General features: G+C 49.1%; 1 protein-coding gene across 1 annotated transcript in view; it reads right to left on the bottom strand.

Moving 5' to 3' along the window:
* Positions 1–16463, bottom strand: part of LOC133341730 (formin-binding protein 1-like) — a 69415-nt gene extending 52952 nt beyond the window's left edge. Inside the window, 1 exon segment of the mRNA XM_061550386.1 lies at positions 16286–16463. Within this exon segment, the coding sequence (XP_061406370.1) occupies positions 16286–16309 (24 nt within the window). The 5' untranslated portion in view covers positions 16310–16463.
* Between the last annotated feature and the right edge of the window lie 816 nt (positions 16464–17279).

The following is a 17279-nucleotide window of genomic DNA, read 5'->3' as shown; positions in this document are numbered from 1 at the left end:
TTGGGGCCCAACTTTGCTTCTGCTTCAAAATGGGGACCTTTTTTGCCAGTATCAAAAAAGTTCCAATTTTGTAGCTGCTCACTCCAAGCTGTAAATGCCCTGAAAGTGGCACTGCCTTTGCACTGGTCGCCTTTTGGCGTACTCTGGTCTGACGCTGGTGACACTAGGCCCTTTAGACGGCTGTCTCTGGTGTAGGCCAATCAGTTTAAAAGACAATATTATCAATATGATCAGTGCGCGTTTTATTTGCATGTTCACCACAAGTACTGTGTGTAGTTAATGGTGACTTGATTTCTTGCAAAAGGTTTCTACGTGGTGTTTTAACATCCTAACACCTGCTGTTTTATTGCCAGAAAGGGTAAAACCTATTCTTATTTTTTGTATACTTTGTTTCTGCTTGTCTACTGGCCGAGACAGTCGCCCTTGACCAATCGGTGTACAGCTCAATGGGCTTGCATTCGGGGAAACACACTCCTGAACTTTTAAACAATGAAATCGCGGCCCCGATTGTTGTAACAATTGCAAACGATCACTGCGGAAAGGAGAAGTGGGGGGGGGGGGTGAATCAATACGTACTTGGTTGTCAAGCAAAACTTTACATGACCAGTACAGTCAAGACGGTAAAAATGAGACAAATATCTGATCATTGAAATTCATCGTAACGCAGCATGATAATTAAAAAAGAGTAGGCTTTACCCTTCCCAGCAATATTAGAGGAGGTGTCAAAATAGAGAGGGCTATTGCGGTGCACCAATTTTGCATTCACCACACATCATGCTTGTGGTAAAACATGCAAACAAACATGCTTTGATAAAAATGTAAGCATTATCCTTGAAAGTGATCAACCTATACCAGAGCCAGCCTTCTGTGTGGCCTTGTCTCTGCACCAGTGTTAGACCAGGAAATGCCAAAAGGTAAACAGCACAAAGTCAATGCAAATATCAAAGCATTCACGGCTCGGGTCGAGCAGTTATATGGGACCCTTCTTTGCCTGTAGCAAAATGATGATGCCAGCAAAAAGGGTCCCATAGACGTAAACTCAACACCGCGACAATTTATGAAATCACTTGGGGGGGGGTATATGAAAGCGTGCCTCGTAATGATTACCATAGTGGGATGGGGAGGGAGTGAACCATTGCATCCTCATTCAATGTCCACATGATAACAAGCCCTGTGTGTGTGTTTGCAAGTGCGTGGGTTAGGCTTATGCAGTAAAGTTTTTGCAGCAGTGGAGGCTTAAACACACCTTTGCTTTTCCTGAACAGGGCTTTGCTCTCCCTCCCCCACCCCGCCGGAAGAATAACATTCACTGATGCCACTGAGAGATCAGCGACGTTATTTATCAAACAGCCAGCCGCTGCATGCTTGAAATAATACGACACTCCGCCAGCCATATTTGTGTATTTAAAAAAACACAGTGAGCAAAACAAAATTAAGAGATGTAAAATCACGATGATAAAAAAAATCATGAAAACAAAAAAACACTGCCAACCGTCTTCGTTGGAAGACGACACAGCGGCATAAGATAGGAAAAAAAACCACACTCGCCCCCCCCAAATTTCAAAACACCCTGCCAGCAGAAGATTTAAATAAATATTTCACACACATAAACACACAATGGGCTATAACTAATTAAAGCAGTCCAGGCAGAACTGTACAGTCCAGCTTTTAAGAGGCCGACGGTAAGCTGAACGGCACATTAGCATCTGCCGGGAAACGGGTCTGGTAATGTTGTCGCCTATCAGTGCGTCTGTGTTTGCCTCCTAGCCGTCAGCCAGGCAACCAGTTAGCCAGCCAGCCAGACAGCCTTCCAACCAGCCAGACAGCCTCCCAGCCAGACAGACAGCCTACCAGCTAGACAGCCTTCCAGCCAGCCAGACAACCTTCCATCCAGCCAGACAGCCTTCCAACCAACCAGACAGCCTTCCAAAAACAGCGTTCCAGCAAACCGGCAAGCTAACCAGCCATCCTGCTTTCTAGATAGCCGTATAGTGAGAACAGCCTTCCCACCAGCTTCCCAGGCAGCCAGCGAACCAGCCATCCAGCTCGACAGCCAGCCATCCAGTTAGCCACCCGCCAAGCAGGCAACTAGTTCGCCAGTCAGCTAGACAGCCTTCCAGAAAGCCAGATAGTCATCCAAAAAAACAGCCTTCCAGCAAACCGGCAAGCTAACGAGCCTTCCGGCTATCCAGCTAGCTTCTAAGTGAGGACAGCCTTCCCACCGGCCAGCTAACAAGCGAGCAAGCCAGCATCATAAGCTACCCCCCACCCCCTTACCTATAGTAAACCACAATGCCCCAGAGTCTGGCTTAGCCCGGGGGCCATGCTCACAATCCATTTCCTGGAGTTTTTCCGTTAGGATTCTCATTTGCCTTGGGCGGGGGGGGGGGGGGGGGGCCAGCACAGGCGTTACATTGTGGGGCCACAACAGTGGCGCCCTTGTTCTTCGTGTTTGTCTGGATAAGCAGGGCCACCGCCCCCCGGCCAGACACGAGCACACACAGAACACAGAACCTTTCAAAGAGGTTTGAAGCCAGCGGAGTGGCGGGACCAGTGGACATCGCGCCGATGGAGCAATTAACGAGGCCGCCTGGGAATCCCTTGGCCAGACGAGGTGAATTGTTTTTTTTTAAAGGAGGGTTCGGATCGACGAGGAATGGGGGCAGAGGGAGGAAAGCTGGGCGGCGGAAATCCACAGCTTTTCCTTTACAGCGGAGTCTCAAGTTTCCCTTCCAAGAGACGTGAGAATTGTTCCACGAAGCGCCGTGGGTTTCGATTGGTCTCTCAGTGAGTACAGTGACAGCCTCCCCCACGGGGTGTACAACGATGCCCGCCTCCCCTGCTGCACCCCCTAGCACAGGGGTCGGCAACAAAAGAATAAGAAGAGCCATTTTTGCGTTAGAATTCGTTAAAAAAACCTCTCAATATTTCAAGCGCCGTGGTGAATACGAGACAATGGTCCTTAAATAAATATCGTCGCAAAGTGGCCCTTTAAAAAGCCGCAGGTTGCCGAGCCCTGCGCCTGGCACGACAGCGTGCAGCTCGGGAGCCGCGTGACGACGATGCACCGATTCACGAAGCCCGCGGCAACAAGCATTACGCGTAGCGCGTGAAGAACTATCGTTGATGCTTCTTAAGCGGACATGTGATATTTGGGCTAAAATTGGGGTGACCAAAACTGCAAAAAAACAAGAAACAATTAAGTATAAAAATCAGTTTAACACGTAGGCTTTCGCGACCAATATTATTCATAATAAAGTTTTTTGGGTTAGATCGCGTTATTTATAAATGTGTCGTAACCCTCCACCACCCGACATGGCCAATCAGCAAAAAAGTGTCACGTTGACAAATGACAAATAGTTCACTACTTTAGCCCACCGGTGTGTTGAAGCGTGAAACCATTCATTCTGGCGAATTGCCCGATGATGCTGAATGCAATTACCAGCGAAACGTCGTACTCAAAAATTGTAAATGTTATGGTTTCACGCTTCAACACACCGGTGGGCTAAAGCAGTGAACTATTTGTCTTTTGTCAACGTATTATGAAGTATAAAAATACAAAACAGGTGGTGTTAAAAATGTAATGGGGATAAAAGTGACAGCCCATGGAAGTGACATCACGTCAGTGTTTACATAATCGAGTGCGGCATAATTGCATCACCAATCGGAACTCCGGCAGGACACTTGTGGGGGAGGAGTAAAATAATTAGGTGACCCCGAGATGCTGACCCGGCAAACAAACACAAATAATCTGGGTCAAGCCCATTTCACAATTAGGTTTTGTTTTATGACTGGCAACCATTGTACTTTGAGCTCCCACTCAGTGTGCACCATTAACACAACAAATATGAAAACGCAACTTTTTTCAACGCGCGTTTGTCCTCGGCGAGGGCATTTAATTGCCGACAGCAACGGTGGCGCTCGTTGATGGAAGCAGCACGTCCCATAGGCCGCGATGAGGCCACGCGGCGGCTCGGATAGCGGCTCTGCCCGGACGGGCACGCCTCGGGCCGGCAGGGCTGGGACTCCGAGGCGTGTCACACGTCCATTCAGCGCTGGTTGTGCCGCTATCCTTTGGGCAACCCTTTGACACATTTGTCGAGTTTTGCAATGAGGGAAAGTCCCCTCCGAACAGCGACGCAATTTTACATGACGAAGTTTCCTTTGTACTGGACAAAATCTTCCCGACAGTTATCGTAACCCCACCACCCCCGTTCTTGATGGACGGACAGACAGAGGCTAATCCGCGAATGCTTTCAAGCGTTAAAAAAACACTGAAACCAAGGAAAGCCTTAATGGATGAATTTAGTTGCCTAGGGCAACGGCTTCCCAGCTGCCTCCCCTCCCCGTACACTCTGGCGCTGTCTTGGGGTCGCTAATGAATTCAATCTGCTAAGGGCTGACAACGGACATTCGCCGCCATCGCCTCACAACACTGCTCGGCTTGTTTGCGGTTGCGGCGGTAAAAGCCAGCAGAAAGCACACGCCCAAAAAGGCCGCATTGATCTCGTCAGATCTCAGAAGCTAAGTGTGGCTGGGCCTGCCTGGCACTCAGGGGCTTTCGATGCCGTGCCAGTAATGGGCATTATATGACCATACTTCACCGCGCTGGTCAGTGCGTGTTTGGTCAGGGAGGAGCGGGAGGCCAGGGAGTAGCTCGTGCGTCGCTCGCCACCGTTAGTTGGGGAGAGTGGGCATGGCCAGGAATTGACCCTTGCAACTATTCGATTCAGGAATCCGTTGTTTAACATAATGCGGCCAAGGAAGCGGCCTCTAACGGCTCTGGGGGTCATGTAAACCCATGACATAAACCGCGTACGAATAAATCAAGATCAATTGCGCCACACGCGATTCCCCGCATGTCAAGCGAACTCACGAACCGATACGATTTATTTTTGTACTATTTTTATTTTACCAGGTAAGGCCCACTGAGCTCTATAGCTCTTTTTCAGAAGCGACCTGGCTGCCACAAATGATAGCTCAACGAAGTGGCTTATCATCACGTGGACATTTATAGCAGCCAAATACTCTAAACGCATGTTTCAAAATGTGGAAGGAAAACCCAGAGGTCCCAGTGAAACATCCATGCGACCACGGGGAGAACATGCAAACTCCAAAATATACAGGTGTCGCGGTAGGGATCGAACCCATGACCTCCTATATACCAGGTGAGGTAGTTAACATCTTGCCACTGTGCCGAATTGACCGATAGACGCAGCGTCACACCTCTACGAATCAACCCCCACATATACCCTGCGGTGAGCGTTAAAAGTGAACACGAAGCACACGTTCTGTCCAAACGCTCACTTGGCCGTACGTTGTGATGCACACTCAGCACAGCCGTTTAGAGAACTACAGTGAAGAGTTGTGCCGACGCATTGTTAAAACGCAAAACCGCCAAGCATCCTCTGTGGGCTGCAATTTCCCCCCCCCCCCCATTCTGTCCAACCCTCGCACACTCCAATAACCTCCAAATAGCAGGCAGATAGACAGATGGAGGAATGGATGGAAGGACAGACAGGCAAAGAGATAGATGGATAGATGGCAGTCAGATGTATGGGGTGGTGGAACGGATGGTTGGACAGATGGACAGAATTATAGATACAGATGAACTGACAGATGGATTGACGGACAGACCGATGGATTTACATTTCTACAGGCGGATAGACAGAAAGATAGACAGATGAAAAAAATATTGACAGATGGATGGATATTCGAATTGACAAGACAGTTGGACAGACAGATGGATGGATGGATGGTTGGACGCACAGAGCGACAGATGGATGGACTGTAGTGTGAAACACGACCCTTCTGAAAAATACTCCAACCAATCTGTAGCCATCATCCAAAACGCAACATTTTCCATTCAACTCATTTTTTTTCTCTCATAAATGTTGATGCCCTGCCCAATAATGGTCACATCTCTGCGCACGCGTAACAAGAACACTGCCGATTGGCTGCTGCGCTTATTTCTTTGCTTAACCACAACGCACGCCTGCAATCCGGTACCTTGAGAAGTGCACTTTGGTGTTCGTATACGTTCCGATTGGTTGATAATACAAAGATAACCCAACTCTCTCTATCTTTCACTCCTCCTTTACAACCCATCTATCCTCACTCGCCTACCCCCTTCATCGTCTACCCCTCCTTCACGTCATCACTGACACCCTCCCCGTCTCCATAGTCACCCTCCATCGACTCATTCATCTTGCCATCTTCACCTCCGTTTCCTCTCACGCATCATCATCGTCGTCGTCTTCATATTTATAACATTCGCCGCGCGCCATCCCATCTCGTCGCATGCCACGGTATGTTTTGTACCATTGTTAATTCACTGTACAGAGCTTTGGTTAAAGCGCTTTATGAATGTAATTAAGTTAAGTTTGCTGTGAGACACCGAACCTCTGGGGCTGTGACGTGGTCAGGGAAGTGCAGCACAGCAGGTGGGTTCCTGACCCATCTGCGTGTGCACTTTCGTGAGACAACCCTTTACATACGTGGCGGGTGCTCCCCGAGTGCTCCGCTTTCCTCCCACTTGCAAAGTGCTCAACAAAAATGGGAATTGGACAAAACATGACAACGTTTTGCAAGGACCATCCCCAAAAAAAAAACGAACGATTATCTTGAGGATTGATCCTCAACGAGGATTGAGCGCATGAATAAAAAGGCACAAGGCAGTTCTGTAATTGCTTGCTCAATGTGACTCGTTTGCAAGAGGTCCTCCAATGGAATAAACTCTAGTGACCCCCTCTAAAGGGTATTTGGCTTCATCTTCCTTGCCGGCCAGACGTCTTGGAAGAGGTTTGGCACCCACACAATGCTCCACCACGTACGACCCGCCCACCGATTGTATGGACGCACGTTAAACCTCTTTCGCACCGTACGTAGCCAACCGTGCTAATCGGAGGTGCGGATTAACTGACGATTTTACCAATTACTACCGCTGGGTGGGCAGAGAACCTTGCACCAACTTTTTTTTTATTTAACTGCTGCGCCAGAAGACCGGACTACCGCCCTCTGGATTGCAAGTCCAGTGTGCTGACCATGACACTTACACGGCAGCATTCTCACTAATGCAGGGCAATTATTAACCTAAAGCAGGCAACTCGGTTGTTGTTTTTTGGAAAAAACACGACGCGCACCCACGCAGTAAATCCTCACGCGTTTAAATATATCCATACGGCCGCATATTCCGCATGAATTATTAAACCTCCATTAGTGTAATCACGCAACGCGATGCTCAGTTACGGCCACTTCAGCGCAAAGCATTCCACTTTGGCAGCCCTCAAACCCGTAAAACTATTGCAAGCGCCCGCTAACTTGGCATCGTTTCCCCCTGGGCGCGTGTGCCGTGTGCCAAGAACAGCGTCGGGACTCGCGCCGGCGTGCGTGTGCCAGGCTGAGCGGAGGGATTCGCATTCCAACACCGAGATGCCGGCCAAGGACTCAGGCCGGTCCCTTTCATCATCGAATAATAATTTAATTTAGTATCCGTGCCACTCTCCTTGAGCAAAGGCGATCACAAAGACAAGGATATCCCTCGTATAGCTTTTTACAGGCTGTTGGGGCGAGTGTGTGTGTACGTATGTTGAACTTTTTAATGACATCGTACGTAGCCAACCGTGTTAATCGGAGGTCCGGGGAATGGACAACAAACTAAGTGCTGTTGGCGAGCGCCTATAAAGGCTGGCATGCCACACGAGGGGGTCAATGGCCAACACCACGCCCGGCCACCTTTGTCTTCCCAGTTCTGACATTTACACGCCACAGCAGGTGTACCCATTTAAGGCTGAGTCGACCTAGGGGAGGCCCAGGACAGATTCATATATCTGCCACCGGTAGTGATCTCAAGCTCCCCACTATCACGAAGGGCAACCACGTTTCACAAAGTCTGCAGCAGTTTTGGCAGTTGTGGCGATGTTGCAATGTGGTTTTACCTAATTGAGTAATTTGCAGTGTCATTTTCAAATGTGGAACATTTGGATTGTAGCGCCAGCACAGATGGCCGACTCTTTTTCAAATAATGTCGAGGGATCAAGTCCATCGCGAAACAGATGGCACATATTTTACGAACTATTTAAAAACTATGTTAAGTTTTTACCAGGTAAGGCCCACTGAGCTATATAACTCCTTTTCAGAAGCGACCTGTCCACAAATGATAGCTCAACGAAGTGGCTTATCATCACAAATTTATAGCAGTAGCCAAATACTCTAAAAGCATGTTTATAAACGCGGAGGGAAAAACTGGAGGACCCGGACAAAAATCCACGCGAACACGGGGAAAACATGCAAAGTTTAACACGTAGGCTTTCGCGACCAATGTTATTCATAATCAACGATTTTTGGGTTTAGATCGCGTTATTTATAAATGTGTCGTAACCCTCCACCACCCGACACGGCCAATCAGTAAAAATGTGTCACGTTGACAAAAGACAAATAGTTCACTGCTTTAGCCCACCGGCGTGTTGAAGCCACAACATTTACAATTTGAGTACGACGTTAATGAGTTAATGATGACGTCACCCTGCTGCTGCTCTATATAAGAACGGGAGACACAGCAGAGCCTCACCATTCTGGCGAATTGCCCGATGATGCTGGATGCAATTACCAGCGAAACGTCGTACTCAAATTGTAAATGTTGTGGCTTCAACACACCGGTGGGCTAAAGCAGTGAACTATTTGTCTTTTGTCAACGTGACACATTTTTACTGATTGGCCGTGTCGGGTGGTGGAGGGTTACGACACATTTATAAATAACGCGATCTAAACCCAAAAATCGTTGATTATGAAAAACATGCAAAATCCAAATATACAGGGATCAGGGTCGTGATTGAACCCACAACCTCCTGTATACCAGGCGAGGTAGTTAACATCTCGCCACCGTGTCAAATATGGCCGCATCGTAGCATTGCAAGACATGGCTGCGGCTCGGGGAGGCCTTCATTCAACAGTGGATTGATCACAGCTGATGACGATGATGAAACCCGCATTATTAACCAGGGCTAGCACCGCACACTTCTGCAACAAGCGAAAAGACTTCTGCAACAAGCTACCTCTCGGCCAAGTCACCCCCCAGGGCCTTTTGTCCTAAAAATGCGGCACTTGACACAGGAATGCAGAGGTCAAGCTGACCAAGACCCAGATCAGCCACGTGGGCAGAGAGGCTCCGTCTTTCAGAGGACACAAGGCAGGCGTGGCCAGAATGGGTAAAACTTAAGCGGATAAAAGATGTTCACAGAGCTTACGTTGCCTTTTTTTCAAAATGAAACCAAGAGGCAGACGAGAGGAAGTTTGGAGTGCTTTTAGAAAGCTGCACTTAATAATGAAAAGTAACAAAGCAACGTGCCAGAAGAAGTCAGTTGTGTTCTCTCTTATCAGTACACACTGCACCGCGGAGACATACGGATCAGAAACATGGTCGCTAGGAGATAAAAAAAAACACTTTAGAAAAGAAACTGAAAAGAAGCATTGCACGGAGACTGAAAGAGGAACACATCGATTAGAGACTATACACTGGTTGCTGACATCATTGAAAAATCATAGAAAAATAAACAGCGGGCATTGCCAGTGGAAGATGGTCAAGAATAATGGCGGAATGGAATGCATCCAAGAGGATGTCTAGCAAGGTGAGAAAGCGAGGAAATCAGCAGGCGTGCTGGTGGTGCTTGATGGATTATTGCATCGCAGGATCGCGAAAGATCATGGCAGCTTCGGGAGGCCTGAATCCAGCAGAGGACTGAAGATGGTTGATGATGAAACATCGCCTTGCTGGACACATTTGATAAGATGTCCGAGGAGTGCGAGGTCCGACTCATACCACAGGCATTACTCTCAGTGAAGCGTAATGAGTGTCGCGTGACACAGCTGGTTACATTTAATGCTATGGATTTTTCTTGTGTGATGTCAGTGGTGACCCGGCTAAGACTGTCCACTTGCAACACATGAGAACCCAGTTTAATCACAGGCAGGTGCCTGGATCTTAACCCAGATCCTCTGGAGGTCAGAGCCTCAGGAGGCCTTGGCCTCGGAGCTCAACGTTCTGACCTCTGAGCCAACCGGCTACTTCCCAAACCTAAGCTTTTAAATTCTCAGAGTTTTTTTCCAACCAGATACAGACAACCAGGCAGCCCTCGCACTCCCCTCCCCAAAACTGGGATCATCCCTCACGATGCCGAGCCAAGGCCAGCAACGCACACATAAATAGACGCCCCGCGCTCACCCAAACAGGACGTTTGGAAAGGCGCTGCGGGTTGTACGCGTACAGTATTTTTAGCCCCCGAAGGGATGCACGTCAAGAAGTAAAATGATTTCCAGAGTCCTGGCGGCACAACGGCTTTGCCAGATTGGCCTTTCCAGGGTCTTGGCCACCAAACAGCTTTGCCAGATTGGCCTTTCCAGAGTCTTGGCCACACAACAGCATTGCCAGATTGGCCCTTCCAGAATCCTGTCACACAACGGTTTTGCCAGATTGGCCTTTCCAGAGTCTTGGCCACAAAAAAGCTTTGCCAGGTGGGCCCACGAAGCACGATCCGGCCTAAACTGCATCAGGAACCGTTTTATCACGTGGCGTCACCCCCCCCCCCCGCCATTTTCATAATTACCGGGGAAAAAAGTGTCATTTGTCAATTAAGGAGAATAACCAGCACTTGTCGCAAGACGTGGGGGAAAGGGCCCCATCAGCATGTTTTTAGGTGTAGCAATCAACAGAATAGTCGCAGGCAGGTTTTTTTCCCTCCCTTTGTTTGAGGTCTGCACAAAATAATAATTTGCAGAAATGGATTCTCACCTGCTTTGAACAACAGAACTGACTACCTGCCTTCATCTACCAGACGTAGCAGTGAATGGCAAGAGGTGTCGCACATCGGGGAGTGCATGGGGATGATGTCACCACACGTGGTAATAATGTAAAGTGAAGGGGGTGATGTCACATAAGGTAATTGGTGTTGATGTATATCGAAGGGGGGTGGGGGGTGGGTGAAAGGGATGATGTCATACGTGGTAAGGTTGGAGGCGTAATGGTGATGTATAGTGAAGGGGGTGATGTCACACACATTGTAAGACTGGCTGTTTTGTTGATATATAGAGACGTTTATAATGTTGCACATGGTGCAGATAAGACTGATGTTGATCTACAGTGAAGTCTATGATGTTACACGTGACATGCTTGGGAGTGCAGTGTTGGTGAATAGCGGAGGGGATGACGTCTGCACGTAGATGGGATGGACTGTGCTGGCAGTGGCGTGTCTGTCCTGGTAGGCTGGGGACTATAATATTGATGTCTGGCAAAGCTTGCGATGTTACTCACAGTACAGGCTAGCTGCAGTGACGATGTGTAGTGACGACGGGAGATGTAATGCGTGATAAGTGCATGGGGCGGGGGTGGAGTGACGTTATACATAGGATCCGGTTGTACATGGTGGTCCAGATGTATTGTGACCCCCCCCCCCCCCCCCAATTAACTGACCCCTAACATTGTTTTTACTTTGCATACATGTATTCTTTTCTGCTTTAAATAAACCTATCGTTAAAAAAATATGTTAAGTATTAGATAATTAAATGGGGGTCACAAGACATCTGGACCAGGCTGTACTGCACGGTCGATGTGTCGTGCATGGGGGTAATATTGCACGCGGTGGGGCTGGCCTGCGCTGCTGGTGCTGGGGGGGGGGGGGGGGGTTTGGCTGAGACCGCAGTGCCCTGGAGAGACGGGAAAAGCGACGGCTATCGCCCACATCCCGAGCGCCGCCGTCACTGCGCACGCTCCAGACACACCCTCTTATCTCTCGTCTCGAGCTGTGAATGCGCTTTTGCGGCCGGGCCACTCACACGCGCTCACACTGCCAACTCACGGACACACTCGGAGTCACCATAACCCGAGCTCACACACTCACACGCGCACAAATACATAGGACAGAGACTTTAACAGACTGTTGAGGCAAGGGCTGTTATCGAGCACTTTTGAATCTGGATTGAAAACTCAATTCTTCAAAGGAAGCTTTTCTGTGTTGAGTTTGTCCTTAGCCCCACACCTCCAGGTGAACGCGGTTGGGTACGTACGGTGCGAAAGAAGTGCAACATGCATACAAGCACCTATGACGGCTGAAATAGCACAGGTGGTGCTGGGTGACCATTAACCACGTCTGGCCACCATTGTCTTCCCAATTATGATGTTTACACATCGCAAGCGGGTACTCGCTTCAGGCTGAGTTGCCCCAGGACCGATTAAAATGTGCCACTTTTGACGTTTACATATGTAGACTCACTCTCAGGCGCCACACACCCTAATCCAGAAATACACATGCAAACTCTCTTACAGACACACTCGGGTGTTCTAATCCTACCCCGAACAAACGTAGAAACTCACAGACACTCACCAACAAGCCCCCAATATTAACCATCACATTAAACACACGCTCACAAACCGTTCATGAACACAGAGTGGGGAGATGGCTCACCCTCCAATGCTACCCCAATCTGAAACTCACTTCCCCCAGCGGCCTGTGCGCTTTCGACTGATTCCCTGCCCCCGTTGCAATCTAAGATGAAGAACTTCCCTTTGACTCACTCACTATGACCGGCCGCTTCTCTATTTCCACTGCATTCGCCCACTGTTTTTTGTACAGCATCTCAATGCAATATAAATCCGCGTTGTATTTTACTGGACAAACATATACCCTTCAGGACGGTCGCTTGTGTTGCGATCGAAACGTCGTAATTATTTTATTGTATTATTTTCGAACCTATCTACGTGACTTTACCGAAAGAACCAAATATATATGAATCCATGCAAGTCACGAAAGCTTTAAATCGAAATTCAACCTTGGCATGTTTACCGGGCAATTCGCTTACGCACAAAGAGAAAGCTCCCCCGTATAGCCTTAACAGACCTGCAGGGGCAAGTGCTGTTGAGAGAACACACTTAAGTTCATTATGCACACACTCATATTTTGCTCAACGATTTCCTAATAATTGCGAAAGCTTCAAGTCAAGATTTCTCACGTAAAAAACACACACGTACATTCACGTATTGTAGAAACAAACACGGATAAACGCGTCCACAACAATAACACTCAATCACTCACTAAAACACACACACACAGACTCCCATTAGTCTTTGCAAACCATCGGGACCAGTGCATTAAGGCCGGACTGGCACACAAAGGGGGGTTGGTGTGGTCAGCGCCACGCCCTTACTCACACACAGATGCACACATACTGGAACACCTACACTCACATACATTCAGTCACCCAACATAGCATCTGTTGGCGAGCACCTATTAGGGCTGGCATGGCACGCGAGGATGGGGGTGGGGGAGGGTGATCAGCACCCTCCCCCACGCCCATCTCACTCGCACACATTCCTACAAAAAAGACAAAGATCCCCCATGTAGCCTTAACAGACTGTAGGGGCAAGTGCTGTTAGCGAGCACCTATAAAGGCCGGCACGGCACACGAAGGGGTGGGTGGCCAACACCACGCCCGGCCGCCTTTGTCTCCCGAGTGGCGGTGTTGACACATCGCACCAGGTACTAATTTGAGGCTGAGTCGACCTAGGGGAGGCCCAGGCCCGGTTCAGATAATCGTCACTGGTGTTGGCCGTGAACGGGAGTCGAACCCGGGTCGCCAGGTTTGTAGCGCAGCGCGCTAACCGCTACCCTACCGTTCCCCACGTGCCTGCATGCATACACACAGACACATCTACTCACTCAGACACTCACATACACTGAGCCATCCGATCGTAGCGTATGCAGGCGACAGTTGCCAAATATACACTGCCACTGCCAGCCTAAAGTGCCACTCTAGGGGATTAACATGGCACAACTTCCCGTTTCCAAGGATCACCATCATCATCAGCAGCCACAATCTCTTCAACGCCATCTCTCGTGGTCCTGCAACGCAGCAATCTATGAAGCACCTGCCACACAAGCCCATTTCACTGCTCCACCAACGTGGAAAATCGCACGACCCACGTAGGCAGTCCTCTCTCATGGCTGTGGCGCATTCGTTGGACTCACAGGGGCCACTGTGGCTCAACATCAATGAAGCTACGAACATTCTGGGAGACCGCCGGGTCACATGGGGAGCTGGCAGCTCCTCCCCTCCCGTCAGCCCCGCCCACTTTCACACAGCCACTCCCACTCAGTCACTACCACCGCCCACACAGTGAGCGCCTCTGGTCATTGCCCCTCTCCTAATGCTCAGAGCCCCCCACCTCCACTGCTAAACCCCCCCCCCACTACTCAGGTAGCCCCCCCCACTACTCAGATAGCCCCCCCCACTACTCAGGTAGCCCCCCCCCCACTACTCAGGTAGCCCCCCCCTTCACTACCCAAGTAGCTCCCCCACACTACTCAAGTAGCCCCCCCCCCCACCACTACTCAGGTAGCCCCGTCCTTTGCCCTAAACACGAGTGGAGCCGTGAACCCCAGAACATATTTAAACGACGGACAAAATCCCACTCTTTTTTCTTCTCCACTCGAGACTCCTTGCAAAAACTTCGGACGTCTGCGAGCTTTGAACATCAAACGCGAATCTGGGTGCTCCTGGAGGGCTCTTCGCTATCAAACTCTTGGCGACCCAGCAGCGATTGTTTGATGGGCCACACCCTGCTGATGACACGCAAGGAAAACTGGAAAAGGGCTCCAGGATTTGTCCGTTTCAACTTGAAAACATTGTTTGGAAAACGTTGGTGAAATAAGGCCTTCTCGGGTCTGATGGACTACAATGTTATGCTACTTTAGGTTGTTTTTTTTTTGGGGGGGGGGTGTTAAATACGTTTGAGTGGGTGATGCAGTGGCGTGCTATCGCAACTGTGCTTATGGACCAACCTGACATCCGGAGTTTGATCCTTGGCCACGGCAAACGTCAGCGACAAGTGATATCTGAACCCGGCCTGTTCCACCTCCTCCCTCACCAAGCGAAGAATGGTCCCAAAAAATTCCCACAGGGGTAGAGGGGGGGCTGCATCTAGCAGTGGATTAACGAAGGGCTGCATGTGAAACACACTCGATTGCTTGCCCTGTGCTCTCGTGCGTTCTGGCTGTCTGCGAGTTCATTCTCCAACACAAGCTGCTGTTGGATGCTACGGAATCACTATCGTACGTAACAAATTCGCTTTCCCCTTTCGGCGCTGCTTGCAATTTATTGCAGACTTTACACAAACGTGGTGGAAACTCCACTGACAAAGGAAACACAGCAACACTTCTTCTTAACGACACCTTATTGAGAGCTATACGAATTTGCAGAGACCGTCGTCAAATTTGTACGTTACCAACATAGAAAGCTGACACTCTCTTATCCACTCACTACACACAATAATCTGAACATAAACAAACCCTGGAAATAATGAGAGTATTTAATAAAGAGACCAATTAGTTCAAAAGGTCGCAAGGGCTTTGTACACAAACATTACGCACTGCATACAGAGTAATACAATACGGTAACTTTAACATTGAATACCGATACGGACGATAGTGACTGGATTGAATGTGAGATTATGATGATGTTCTAACAGGACTACTACCTACATTTAATATCAGAATCTGAACCTCTATTTTGACTGGAGGAATCCGATATATTTTGTTGTTGTTAATAGAATGTTACGCTAGAAGGATGGATCAGTTTCACTCATCAATGCTGGGTCTGCCTAAAGTTATATCTTGCTCAAAGTCTCGCGCCAAACACTTACAAGTACATATAGGATTCTCATAATCAGTAAAGCCAATATAAAGACAGCGAAGCCCGTTTCTAATTAGCATCGGCCACAATCGATCCACTGCTGGATAAAGTATGCAAACGCAATGTTGCGCATATCGTCAACGCGTCTCAAACCAGACGTATAAGTCAGCTGAAACCCACCCCTCTCACACACAGGGCGGGAGCCAGACCGACAGAGTAACAGCAATAGCGTATACACACAAATGTACAATAGAGTATCCAATATGACGCAGCGTGCCATTGTTAAACAACGCGCTAGGCTTGTTCCAACATCGTTGCTGCTCCATACCGTTATCTATCATCACGAATCATGGTCAATCCACTGCTCGATGAAGGCCTCCACAAGCCGCGGCGTCACCTCTTCACAATCCTACGAAATGATAATCCACCTAGCACCTGATAAATGCATTAAAACAATTTACACGGTATGCAACATTTTTGTAAAATAAATATTTTTTTTACCTAGCTAGGCCTCAGCCTACGGCCTTGCCTGATCTCACAGCCACTCTTGACAGCTCGAAGCCCGGCCTGTAATCATCCACACCCGACCCCCCTCACCAAAACTCACCCAGAGATCCACACCCCAGCTCATGTTCACGCCGGCCCGGCCAGCAGCAGGGTGCGTTGCTATCGTTGTTGTTCTTGATTGTGTTATTGTTTTTTGTTGTTGTCGTTGTTGTTGTTTGACGCTGAAATAACGGAGCCGCTGGCAGCGAAGACCCCCGCGCCTCGAGACTCCGCCCGTTGTGACGGCTGCGTTATGACGTCACAGGACTCGTACGTCAGAACGTTCGTACGGAGACTGTGACGTAGCCACGCTCTGTGCTCCGCCGACGTCATAATATTACGTCATCGTCGCCTTCCTCTGCAGTGACATCATTACGCGCGCGCGCACTAACGTAAAAAATTACATGAGTGAGTGATGATGTCATCACGCAGGCCACGCTCTCTTACGGCGCGCCAGTGACGTCATCACGTTCGCAGTTCTGGAAATACGGGGCGCTGCGCGGTGACATCATCGGCGCGATGACGTCTTCAGGTAAACGTAATCCGATTGCGTGATGACGATTATCTGTAATACCAACGCTTACGTCATCACAAAGATAAACAAAGACCGTGGTCTATTGTGACGTCACGACCCCGAAACTCAAGTAAGGGCGTAACGATTCGACGATAATCCCCGCGCTTTTTCGTTACAACGAATCGATTAATCAAACTCGGACTGTATTGTTATTTGCCTTTACAATGACTAATCGTGGCTGAACGCTTCCCGAGCGCCAAAGACATTGCAAGGGGTGCGGAATCAGCAATCGTCGATGATTTCGTGAAACGCCTGCAGCGTATTTATCGTCACGTGACGCTCCCCCGCCCCCCGCACGTAACGGCCTGCAAACCCGCCAGTGACGTCATCGCGTACGCTAACTGTGGGCGACGTCGGCTTGAGAGCCGCGCGCGTGACGTCATCACGCACACACGCGCGCGTGACGTCACCGCGCACGCACGCGCTTGTGGCAATCGTTAGGATAACAATTTTGGACAACGCGTGGCGCTTGCTTGCACGT

Source organism: Lethenteron reissneri, chromosome 12 (assembly GCF_015708825.2).
Source record: "Lethenteron reissneri isolate LAM-NWPU_2019-01 chromosome 12, ASM1570882v1, whole genome shotgun sequence".
NCBI classification, from domain to species: Eukaryota; Metazoa; Chordata; class Hyperoartia; order Petromyzontiformes; family Petromyzontidae; genus Lethenteron; species Lethenteron reissneri.
This window is presented reverse-complemented; position numbering and strand designations above follow the sequence as displayed.